This window comes from Pogoniulus pusillus, chromosome 16 (assembly GCF_015220805.1).
Source record: "Pogoniulus pusillus isolate bPogPus1 chromosome 16, bPogPus1.pri, whole genome shotgun sequence".
Classification (NCBI taxonomy): Eukaryota; Metazoa; Chordata; class Aves; order Piciformes; family Lybiidae; genus Pogoniulus; species Pogoniulus pusillus.
This window is the reverse complement of record NC_087279.1, coordinates 23,187,080-23,199,469: the sequence shown is the minus strand read 5'-3', so window position 1 is coordinate 23,199,469 and position 12,390 is coordinate 23,187,080. Positions and strand designations below refer to the sequence as shown.

General features: G+C 49.7%; 1 protein-coding gene across 1 annotated transcript; it reads right to left on the bottom strand.

Moving 5' to 3' along the window:
• Positions 1-7,082: 7,082 nt before the first annotated feature.
• SNTN (sentan, cilia apical structure protein) lies at positions 7,083-11,980 on the bottom strand. The gene is made up of 4 exons (XM_064156070.1): positions 11,748-11,980; positions 11,118-11,152; positions 9,595-9,734; positions 7,083-7,375 (listed from the first exon to the last, which is right to left on the bottom strand). The coding sequence occupies exons 1-4, from the start codon at positions 11,855-11,857 to the stop codon at positions 7,214-7,216; spliced, it is 447 nt and encodes a 148-aa protein (XP_064012140.1). The 5' UTR covers positions 11,858-11,980; the 3' UTR covers positions 7,083-7,213.
• Positions 11,981-12,390: the final 410 nt, after the last annotated feature.

Here is a 12,390-nt window from a genome sequence, read left to right as displayed (position 1 = left end):
TCACCACTTGAGTGGATGTAGCCAGCAGCTGCGGAAAAGCTTTCATGGGAAGTACACAGGGAAGCAGTGAAGTGGGAATGTGGTGGGCACCTCACACATGCTTGCAGAGTGTGTGCAGCAAGGGGAAGCTTTATTTTACGAGAGGAAAATGGCACAACACTTACTGTGAGGAAGGAGGAGATGGGCAAAATGCCTGCTGGAACTGCAAGACTTCCTCAGCACCCAGGCTCCAGACAGGAGGTCTCACTGAAGGTGCAGTAACACCGAGACATTCTGGGGAGAGTATTTCTCTTTCCTGAAAGGCGTCTGCAAAACTGCACACACAGCTTGTGTGGCCCTGGGCTCCCAGCAGAAAGCCCAGCAGGCAAAGCTCTGCCATGACTCGCTCTCTGCACTGGATGTGAGAGTTCCCCTGTCACCTGGGGGAGCACAGAATGACAGGGATTAGAAGGGACCTCTGGGGATCACTGTGAGAGTCTAAATCGTCTCTCCCTTGTTCATCAGCAAAGATAAAGATTGCCTTTGTTACCCTCCCGGGCTCAGCCCAGGTGCCTGGCTGAAAGCTCAGGGATGCAAAGCAGCAGGGATACAGCACCTCTGTGGATTCCCTGACTCAGCCCAGGTGCCTGGCTGGAAGCCCAGGGATGCAAATCAGCAGGGATACAGCTCTTCTGTGGACTCCCCAGGCTCAGCCTGGCTTGAATGCCCAAGATGTGCACACCTTCCATCAGCTACCCTGAAGAGAAAAGGCTTCTGTGTATTTGGGGTATGGACAGGTAAGCAGCACGGGGAGGGGGCAGAGGCCCTCCCCAGTGCCCCTGGGCACCAGACCCCTGCGAATGCATGAGAGTACACAGCAAGATTCTCTGGGGAGCTGCACCTGGACACTGATCTAAACAAACTGTGTAAAAGACATGAGCAATGCCTGCCAAGGTGAGCACCTCCACCAGAGCACCTCCAGAAGGACACCTCAACAGTAGACCTTCACTGGAGCACCTCCAGAAGAGCAACTCCATCAGAAGAACTCCTGATGAACTCCACAGGAGAACATCCCTGGGCCACACATGTCTCTCTCTCTTCCCCTCATTTTTGGCTGATGGTAATATAGTCCCTGCACTTCTCCTTCCCTGCTTCTTCTCTTTTTCTCTGTTGTTCCTTCTCTCTCTCTCTCCTTCTCTCTCTCCCTCTGTTTTGTCCAACTTTATCCTTCAATAAATAGTTTTGTGGTGCTGTCTGGTCTCACTTGCACCTTAATTTCACAACATGGAAACCTATTAGAACAGATCTTACTCCTCTGGACGCTGTTCACTGGAGCTTGACAATCATCTTGCCCAACCTCCCCACCAGAGCAGGTTCACCTAGAGCAGGTTGCACAGAATGGTGTCCAGGTGGGGTTTGAATGACTCCAGAGATGGAGACTCCACCATGGGCAGCCTGTTCCTGTGCTCCACTGCCTTCAGTGTAAAGTTCCTCTTCATATTTAGATGGAATTTCTTATGTTCAAGTTTGTGCCTGTTACCTCTTGCCCTGCCTCAGAGCATCACTGAAAAAAGACTGGTCCCATCCTCCTGGGACCTTTTGGTATTATAAGCACTGATAAGAACCCCCCTCAGTCTTCCCCAGGCTAAAAAGCCCCAAGTCTCTCAGCCTTTCTTCACCTTAGAGATTAGACTAAAGCCAGATTTTCAGAACCTAACAGTCCAACAGGCCACAGCAGTAAGGCCAGATATGAAGTAAGGAGTCATAGGGAAAAGCTGTAGATGTGCAAATTAAAGTGTGTTTTCCTGAGCTGGTATTTGGAAATGGAAGCTGAAGATCTAAGGCTGACCCACATCTAGCCTCTGGTACTCATTTAAAGCTCAAGTACCTGCAGAGGTGAATCAGACTTTTCAGAACAGAACTTGAGAGAGTGATTTGCATTGGAATGGGCTCCCAGGGAGGTGATGGAGTTGCTGTCCCTGGAGATGCTCAAGAAAAGACTTGGATGAGGCACTTAGTGCCATGGTCTAGTTCACTGGACTCGGCTGGGTGATAGGTCAGACTGGATGAGCTTGGAGGTCTCTTCCAACCTGGTTGATTCTATGATCCTATGCCTTGAACTTGATCCCAAAGCCTGCAGAGCCTCCCAGGTGGCTATTCACACCTGGGCTGTGTAAAACATCCTGACCCCAACCCCAGAGAGGCCAGGTGATAACAAGTTGCTCTTCATGCTGCCTTCACTTCCATGGGGTATCAGATGTTGATATGACGTTCACACCTGCTGAGACAGAGGTGGCTTCAGAGTTCATCCCTTCAGCTGCTCGCTGCATGCTCTGGCACTTGCCTGGGCTCTGCAGTGAGAAATCCATGGCCTCCCATCGCTGCCGACAGCAGCAAGCTACAAACAAACCGAAGCACAGGAGTAGCTTTTAAGCAAGCTTTTAACCAGCTCCCCAAGGACGCAGCCAGACAAGCTGTCTACACCAGATCAGCCTCAAAGCTGTCAGCTGAGAGTGCTCAGGGCAGCCAAACATTCTGAGCTAATAAAAGAGCATCTCCACAACCGGGAGGAAAACTTTGCCTACTTCCGACTGTAAGAAGCTGCTGGGGTTCTTCCAAGTGTGTCCTTCTGCTTCTGAGCATCAGGTGTGACTTCTCAAGGGCTGCAGCAAGAGCAGTGTGGGCACAGGGCAAGGGAGGGGATTCTGCCCCTTGGCTCTGCTCTCCTCACACCCCACCTGCAGTCCTGGGTGCAGTTCTGGAGCCCCCGGCACAAGCAGGACATGGAACTGTTGGAGCCAGTCCAGAGGAGGCCACCAAGATGCTGAGAGGGCTGCAGCAGCTCTGCTATGAGGATAGGCTGAGAGAGTTGGGGCTGTGCAGCCTGGAGAAGAGAAGGCTTTGAGGAGACCTTGGAGTGGCCTTCCAGTGTCTGAAGTGGGCTCCAGGAAGGCTGGGGAGGGACTATTGACAAGGTCTGGTAATGACAGGATGAGGAGGAATGGGTTTGAACTGGCAGAGAGGAGATTCAAACTGGATGTTAGGAAAGGGTTCTTCGCAGTGAGGGTGGTGAGACACTGGCACAGGTTGCCCAGGGAGGTTGCGGAGCACAGAAGCACCCAATGTGATCAAAGATCACATTGGGTGCTTCTGTGCTCCGCAACCTCCCTGAAGGTGTTCAAGGCCAGGCTAGATGAGGCTTTGAGTGACCTGTTCTAGTGGGAGGTGTCCCTGCCTATAGCAGGGGGTTGGAACTGGCTGAGCTTTGAGGTCCCTTCCAACCTAAACCATTCTATGGTTCTATGATGCAGAGGAAGCCTTGCATGCCCCATTCATGTTGCTCAGAAGCTCCTGCAGAAACCATCATGATGCCTGTTGGAGAGCCATGGTCTTCTGTATGAGAAGCACAGTGCAAACTGACATCCAATTCCAGCTCTGCTATGAGGAGAGGCTGAGGGAGCTGGGGGTGTGCAGCCTGCAGAAGAGGAGGCTCAGGGCAGACCTCATTGATGTCTGCAGCTACCTGAAGGGAGGCTGTAGCCAGGTGGGGTTGGGCTCTGCTGTCAGGCAAGCAGCAACAGAAGAAGGGGACACAGTCTCGAGTTGTGCTGGGGAAGGTTGAGGCTGGCTGTTGTTAGGAAGTTGTTGTCAGAGAGAGTGATTGGCATTGGAATGGGCTGCCCAGGGAGGTGGTGGAGCCACCTTGCCTGGAGGTGTTGCAGCAAAGCCTGGATGAGCACTTAGTGCCATGGTCTGGTTGATTGGCCAGGGCTGGGTGCTAGGTTGGACTGGCTGAGCTTGGAGGTCTCTTCCAACCTGCTTGATTCTGTGATTCTATGACACATGAGCTGGGCAAGGCATTTGTTTTTTTCCTGTGCTTCTGATTCCTTCTGTACCATTTGAATATCTTTGCTATTCAGCTGTTCAGGAATTGCTTCTTACCTTGGCCTTTCCCTGTTGCTCAGCTCAAGGGGCTGCTGACTGCAGCCAAGGAGTTGGGACGCGAGCACACAGTGCCCTGCCTCTGAACGGAAAGAGCCTGCGTGTGCCGAGATGACAGAGTGAATGGAGCTGCTAAAAGGCTCTCAAGTCGTTCATTCAAGTCATGCCAGATTAAGAAACATCTCAGCAATAACAGAAACTGTGTTAGGGCTTCAGCAGTTTCAAAGAATTGGCTTCATTGGCTTCCCAATGCCGCTCCTCTCAGCTTTCTGTGGTGGCAGAGGGATATCAGGAAGCTCATGCTCTCAGAGCCCCCAAACAAGCTTCTCAGGATTGTGCCAGGTTTGCTTTGGTAATGAAAAAGCCTTCTAGGGACTCTCACATTCAATCCATCTTTCCACACCCGAGAAGGAGCATCAGCTGTTTCTTAAGCATTCACACAACTTCTTACAGGGCAGAAAGCAAAGGGATGGGGGAAGAGGCTGAGCAAGGCCAGGCACACATCATCAGCATGGAGCTGTGATACCCACATGGCTGAGACTACCAGATGGGGTCCTCCATTTGATCTGGGGTGCTTGGGCAAGTTCTGCTTCCTCAGAGGACGCAGTCCCAGCAGGGATGGTCTCCAGGAGAGGCTTACTTTCCTCATCCATCTCTGTGCTTCTCATCCCACCACTGAGAGATTTGATGAGCACCCCATGGGGGCAGTCACCCTCACAGCACAGGGCCACTGGCCCCTCAGTGGGACCTGCACGGGAGGGACATCTCCATGAGCAAGTCAATGGACAGAAATGGCTGCCTGCTGGTTTTGGCACTTCTTGGCACAGGTCTGCCTGCTCTTCCAGCACACCACCAGAGCAAGGGCCTGGGACCATACAGGTTTTAGTTTGTAGGGAGGCTGTTTGTAAAAATTTAGCCTGCAGGCTGTGTCCTGCTGAGGTTCAAGCACCGTGGAGCAGCACTTCACCTGCTCAGCTTTCTGTCAAAACCCACCACAATAGTTTGCACTTCTGCTTCCCATTTGCATTTCCAACGAAACATGAGGAGGAACCTCTTTATGTGGGGGGTGGTAGAGCTCTGCAACATGGTGCTCAGAGAGGTGGAGGAGTCTCCCTCTCTAGAGTCATTCAAAGCCCACTGGGATGCCATCCTGTGCCACCACTATCATCCTGTGATTCTTTCAGCTCCAGCCCATATTCATAGCATCATCGTAGAATCAACTAGGCTGGGAGAGAGCTCCAAGCTCAGCCAGCCCAACCTAGCACCCAGCCCTAGCCAGCCAACCAGACCATGGCACTAAGTGCCTCAGCCAGGCTTTGCTTCAACACCTCCAGGCACAGAGACTCCACCACCTCTCTGGGCAGCCCATTCCAATGCCAATCACTCTCTCTGACAACAACTTCCTCCTAACAGCCAGCCCAGACCTGCCCTGGCACAACTTGAGACTGTGTCCCCTTGTTCTGTTGCTGCTTGCCTGGCAGAAGAGCCCAACCCCACCTGGCTACAGCCTCCCTTCAGGTAGTTGTAGACAGCAATGAGCTCTGCCCTGAGCCTCCTCTGCTGCAGGCTGCACACCCCCAGCTCCCTCAGCCTCTCCTCACAGGGATCTGTTCCAGGCCCCTCCCCAGCCTTGCTGCCCTTCTCTGGACACCTTCCAGCACCTCAACATCTCTCTTGAATGGAGGAGCCCAGAACTGGACACAGCACTCAAGGTGTGGCCTGAGCAGTGCTGAGCACAGGGGCAGAAGAACCTCTCTTGTCCTGCTGCCCACACTGCTCCTGAGCCAGCCCAGGATGCCATTGGCTCTGCTGCCCACCTGGGCACACTGCTGCCTCATCTTCAGCTCCTCTCTACCAGCACCCCCAGGTCCCTCTCTGCCTGGCTGCTCTCAGCCACTCTGCTCCCAGCCTGTAGCACTGCTTGGGGTTGTTGTGGCTGATTTTTTGCACAAAGACACAGACCTTCCCTCTCAAAACAACTGGCTGATGGCCTCCTGCTGCAGTGTGCCTTTCCTTTGCACCAAACTCCCTTACAAAATACCCTTGTAGCTTCTGGAAACACTAAGAGCCTTTTTATTTTGAGGAGTTAAATCATGTAACTCAGCTGGGATTTATATTCCTCTTTTAACACCAAAGGTTTTGATTCCTTCCTATTAAAAAGGGAAAAAAAATGTACCAAAGCTAAATTATTCTTCTCTTCTTCCTTCCAGACAAGGCAGAAGTGAAAATAAAAAGGACTGAAATGTTTTGCTGGGTCACTCAACTGCCTTGGTAGAGGATTGTTAAACACCTATAGAGGATATTCTGTTCCTGGGCTGTGAGATTGCTTTTTTGTGCCCCAAAAGGATGCCACAGTGGGCTAACTGTTGGCTTTGAGCCAAGACCTTATAGCTGGGACTCAAAGCAAAGATTAGGCTGATGAGCTTTTAATACTGAGGCTCTGGGCCAAGGCAAGCCCATGGCTGAGTAGCCACACTCACTAAACTCCAATACAAACCCCATATTGGCCATACTTTTCCCCTAGCATCCTTAGCCTGGATCACAGCTTAGCTTATCTGCTTTGTCCTCTCTGCAGAGCAGAGCAGAGGGTTTCCTGAAACAACAGGCTCAGCTGAGTGCTTAACCAAGTCCTCCCCTTTGGTCACACGAGCACAGCTCTGCCAAAGGTGCATTGCAAAGGTTGGACTTGAAATTCCTCTCATAGTGATCACTCAGGGAAGAAGGAGGTCAGCTGGGGGAGGAAACAACCCCAAGTAAGTGCTCCTTTCAGAAGGGTTGGCAGCAAGGTGGAGACCACATGGACTAAAGTCAATGTTTGCCAAAGGTTGCAGCAGTTACTGCAGGAGCTGCCTGTTGTGAAACCGGTCACAGGTGGCACTGCTCAGGTCTGAAGTGCCCTGGGCAGCTGCCTGGTTGTGCCACCAGTGCTGCTGCCCCAAAGCTGGGGCTGCAGGTTGCTGCAGAGCTGTCTCTCAGCTGTGAGCTCTGGGAGAGCTTGGGCTGCCTTTCCTTGTGTTGAGCTGGGCTGGGGGCTGCACCCCACTGCTAAGCACTGCTGGGGCCCTGAGACTCAGCAGGAACCACTCAGCATAGCCCCCCCAGAGCATGCACATAGCAGACTCGAGCCCTGAGCACCAACATGACAGAGGACTGAGCTCAGCCAAGTTTGGAGAAGGCTTTATTCCATGTCAAAGGCACCAGCCCAGGACAGCCAGGGGCTGGTGTTGGCTCTGCCTGCGGCTCACTCCTGCTGTCCTTACCAAGTGCCAGGCCATTTCCCCTTCCAAGGCACTCAGCCTGCAGTGGTTTGCATGCTTTTTATCTCCTGCAGCAAGTCAGACATTAGAGTGAGGCTGACTAACAAGATCATGAAATCTTCAAAATCCATTTTGTTCTCCAACTCCTCATCCAGGGCAGAGATTATTTCCTGGTATTTTGGTTTGGTTTCTTGCCCCTGTGGAGGGAAGGGAGAAGGGGAGGAAGAAGGGAAGGGAGGAAGGGAAGGCAGGAAGGGAAGGCAGGAAGGGAAGGCAGGAAGGGAAGGCAGGAAGGGAAGGGAGGAAGGGAAGGGAGGAAGGGAAGGGAGGAAGGGAAGGGAGGAAGGGAAGGAAGAAGGGAAGGGAGGAAGGGAAGGGAGGAAGGGAAGGAAGAAGGGAAGGGAGGAAGGGAAGGGAGGAAGGGAAGGGAGGAAGGGAAGGGAGGAAGGGAAGGGAGGAAGGGAAGGGAGAAGATGAAGCATGGAGTTCCTTTTTTAATGACATCACTTAAAAAAGAGAGAAGACAGACAGCTATATAAAAATGCATCTGTTTGTCTGTCATCTTATTCAGGTTTCTATGTCTTCTCTGGACACCTTCCAGCACCTCAACATCTCTCTGCAATGGAGGAACCCAGAACTGGACACAGCACTCAAGGTGTGGCCTGAGCAGTGCTGAGCACAGGGGCAGAAGAACCTCCCTTGTCCTGCTGCCCACACTGCTCTGATCCAGGCCAGGATGCCATTGGCTCTGCTGCCCACCTGGGCACACTGCTGGCTCATTTGTTTGGCTATTGATCTTTTTAAGTCCTTTTACATAAGGTGCCCAGTCTAGTTGGACACCAACTCCCCCTCCCCAACAGATCATGTGAGTTTTGTCAGCAAAAATATTGTGAAGAATGTCTGCTCATAGACCTCTCTCTCATTTACTTAGCTGAGAGCTTTTTGCCAATTCTGCATGTTTTTTTCTGCCACTTGATAAAAATGCTTCGCTTCTTGGTCTTGCTTTGTGAGTTATTTAGTTACATTTTTGGAAGGGACCACAAGGATCAGACAGTTCCAGTCCCCCTGCCATGGGCAGGGGCACCCTACCCTAGAGCAGGCTGCACACAGCCTCAGCCAGCCTGGCCTGAAACACCTCCAGCCTTTTTACTTTAATTTTTTCCCCTCTTTTCTTTTTACTTTTTTCTTTTTACTTTTTGCTTTTTACTTTTTGCTTTTTCTCTTTCAATTTTTTCCTATTTTCTTTTTCTTTTTACTTTTTGCTTTTTTCTTTCTTTTTTTTCTTTTTAATTTTTTCCTCTTTTCCTTTTACTTTTTTCCTTTTATCTTTTTTTCCCTATTTTATTTTTCCTTTTTACTTTTTGCTTTTTTCTTTCTTTTTTTTCTTTTTAATTTTTCCTCTTTTCCTTTTACTTTTTTCTTTTTATCTTTTTTCCTATTTTATTTTTTCTTTTTACTTTTTGCTTTTTTCTTTCTTTTTTCCTTTTTTTCTTTTTATTTTTTCCTCTTTTCCTTTTACTTTTTTCTTTTTATCCTTTTTTTTCTATTTTATTTTTCTTTTTACTTTTTTCTTTATTTTTTCTATTTTCTTTTTAATTTTTTCCTCTTTTCCTTTTCCTCTTTTCTTTTTACTTTTTGCTTTTTTCTTTTTTTCTTTTTATTTTTTCCTTTTTTCCTTTTACTTTTTTTCTTTTTATATTTTTCTTTTTACCTTTTAATTTTTTTCCTCTTTTCCTTTTCCTTTTTTCGCTTTACTTTTTGATTTTTCTTTTTCTTTTTATTTTTTCCTCTTTTCCTTTTACTTTTTTCTTTTTTTTTCTTTTTACCTTTTAATTTTTTCTTTTTTTTCTTTTTACTTTTTGCTCTTTTATTTTTTTTTCCTCTTTTCTTTTTACTTTTTTCTTTCTCTTTTATTTTTTCCTATTTTTTATTTTTCTTTCTTTTTTCTCTTATTTTTTTTCTTTTTTCTCTTCTCCTTTTTCTTTCCCCCCCCCTCTTTTCTTTTTACTTTTTTCATTCTTTTTTTATCTTTTCTTTTTTTTTTCTTTGTGTTTATTTTATCATTTTTTTAGCCTGCTTTTGCTTGGTGTTTTGTTGTTGTTGTGCTGTTTTTTTCCCCTCAATTGTCCTATTTTCTTTAAAAAACAACCACCACCACCAACCCAAAAGCAATAAAAGCAGGCTGTGATTTATTGCTGTCCCACTTCCTTTAGCCCTGCGCCAGACACAAGCTCAACATAAAGCAACTAACTCACTGAAGCTGTCTGTACCAAACCTCTGCAGTCTCACCTGGGATTAGCCCACGAGCTGATGCCTGCTGCCCAGTGGCAGAACAGAGCCCGAGGTGCCATTCCTGCACTCAAAGCACCTGGTCAGTGCCAGGCCTGTGCCACCTGCTCACCCAAAACTCATTCACCTGTATGAAACCCTGAAACTGGGTTTGCAGCAAGCTTTTGGTTTCAGCTTTGCTGAGCTTGCCCTCGGGGTCAGCAGCGTTGTTATACACCAAAGCTGCAGTAGCAAAAGCTTTTTCAAGGTCTGAGCCTTTTCTTAGACCTGGAGGGGAAAGGAAAAAGAAGTTATCAGCCTATCTGAAAAAGTGGCATTGGAGATATAATTGAAAGGAATCTGTCAGAACCATCCTGTGTGGGTGGAAATCTGTGTAGTTTCATTAAAGTTAATGAGACTGAAACTGTTTATACCCACAGAGGACCTGACCCAGATTTTATTTGGAGTGGGCCAAGAACACATCTGACATTCCACGAAACACACCCCAAAAGGAGGCTTCCCATCAGAGCCAGGACAGGAATGAAGGCGAATCTGCAGGACCCATCTGGTCTGCCCCCACCCTGGGCATACAGCAAGGGCATGCCACATCATGGGGACAGGCTGTAGTGGCCCCCTGCTGGGTGCATTTGGACTCCCAGGATCCTGTACCAGGGAAAATGTGACCCATCTGGAATGTCTGCCTGAATCAAACCGTCTGGGTCTGAGCATCAGTCCACAGGCTCATAGGATGTTAGGGGTTGGAAGGAACCCAAGCAGATCATCCAGTCCAACTCCCCTGCCACAGCAGGACCATCCAATCTAGCACAGGTCACAGAGGAACACATCCAGACAGGCCTTGAAAGGCTCCAGAGAAGGAGACTCCACAACCTCTCTGGGCAGCCTGTGCCAGTGCTCTGGGACCCTTACAGTAAAGAAGTTCCTCCCTGTGTTGAAGTGGAATCTCCTGTGCTGCAGTTTCCATCCATTGCTCCTTGTCCTATCCCAGGGAGCAGTGAGCAGAGCCTGTGCCCCCCCTCCTGACCCCCAGCCCTCAGATAGTTATAAATATTAATTAAATCCCCTCTCAGTCTTCCTTTCTCCAGACTCAGCAGCCCCAGGGCCCTCAGCCTCTCCTCATCAGGCAGTGCTCTGGTCCCCTTGTCATCCTCATAGCCCTCCACTGGACCCTCTCCCTATCCCACTTCAACTGGGATGCACTTCAGCATTGTTGTCTGCTTCTTTGAAGGCATCCAAAACCTACCTGGAGGTGTTCCTGGATTATTTACTCTAGGTGGTCCCAGCCTAGCATAAGGCAGTTGGGTTAGGTGATCTTCAGAGGTTCTACCATTCTGTGAGCATGGCAGAGTTGGGATTTTGGCTGGATTCACTCCCCTTTCTCCCAAGTCTCATCCTAAAGACTGCATACTTCCATCCCTCAGTTAGTATCAGGTGCCACAGATGGGCTGGGCTGTGATTTTTGCACAGAGATCAAGCAGAACTGGAGACACAGATCAACACAGCAGCACATTGCATGGGGGTATATGAGACCCTCTCAGCTTGCACCAGTGGAGGGGCTGCACAGCTACCACAGCCCTGCTGAACCACCAGCATTTACTGTGCTTGGGGCACCAGAAGACTGAAGCCCTAGGGGTAAGGGATGGGTGGCCTTACCTTTTATTGATGCCAGCTGCTTGGCTATAGGTGTGCTGGCAGGGAGAGAGAAGAGAGGCAGTTAGCACCAGGTGAATTGTGTGTGTGCATCACTGTTCCTCCATGAGTGAGCTTGCTCATTACTGCTCTGCTCAACTCGAGGCTTCCCAAGGGAGGCCAGCTTTCCCTCACAGTGGAGAGGAAAATGACCTTTACAAGCAGCACACAACATTACTCAGCTCCTGATCCTCCCCCTCAGCCAGTAGCCTCGAGTTGTTATTAAATGTGCACTGCAGCATCCTTCAAGCAATTCCTTCAGCCCATGAGAGAGCTGCAGGGAGCTGCTCAGTTCTAAGCCCGTCCCCAGGGAAAGGCAGAGGGATCTGTCATGCCCCACTCCCCCCTGCTCCCCGTTTGGAGCAGACACACAGCTTTCATTCCCCACAGGACTCCTCTCTGTGAGGAGCACCTCTCTGCTCTCTGTTCCAATCTAGAGCCTGCTTCGTGTTGCTGAAGTGCTGGGAGCGGGTGGCAGAGCAGCCCCCCCGCGGCAGCAGGCTTAGCCTGTCACACAGCCCAGCACCTCCAAACAAGGGCTTCAAGGCAAACGGCAGACCCCCAGAGGTGCAGACCAGCAAAGGGCTGACTTACCGCTTGGCCATGCCTGCTGCAGCTGCAGGGCTGCTCTCGGGGGGAGCCGGAGCTGGCTGACTGACCGAGTCCTGCTTCGGGCTGGGGACACTGGCTCTGCAGCCACACATCTCCAGGCTGAGGTGTTTGTGATCACCAAGCAACTGGAGTAGTGGCAAACAGGTGAATTCCAGCTCAGCCCTGTGGAAGCAGCCTGCTTGCAGCCGAGCCCCATCAATAATGTAAGTGCTACCTGCTGATGGTGAAGCTGGATCTAAAGCAGCCCCTGTCAGGCAGCACCGATGGGTTGCCAAGTAGTGTGGCTTTTATTTTCTGTGGGGATTTGACAGGAATAAACCAAACTAATGAAGCCTCAGGCCCCTTGGATCTGTAGGGATGTAACTGCAGCAGCAGTAATGAAGACACTGAATTAATGCACCTATACACTTGTTTTTTTTAATGTGAAACCTTTCTAGCATGGTCTGATGTAACTTGCTCCAAGCTAAAAAGGGAGTTGTTCCTATAGGCAAGGTCAGCAGCCAAGCATTTCTGAGTTCCAGACCTAGCACTTATCTCAGGTGAGCATTTCAGCTCTAATATTTATCCCCCTGGTGCAGTGCAAAGAGGAGGTCTGTTCTCCCTCTGAACCACTGGCACAGCAGCA

What these genes read in the sequence shown, in the direction of transcription:
- SNTN (XM_064156070.1), bottom strand. Translation starts at nt 11,857, where the DNA reads ATGTGTGGCTGCAGAGCCAGTGTCCCCAGCCCGAAGCAGGACTCGGTC. An exon ending in GCAGCAGGCATGGCCAAGCG is followed by an intron (nt 11,153 to 11,747) that starts GTAAGTCAGCCC and finishes TCTCCCTGCCAG; the next exon opens with CACACCTATAGCCAAGCAGC. An exon ending in AGTTTCAGGGTTTCATACAG is followed by an intron (nt 7,376 to 9,594) that starts GTGAATGAGTTT and finishes TTCCCTCCACAG; the next exon opens with GGGCAAGAAACCAAACCAAA.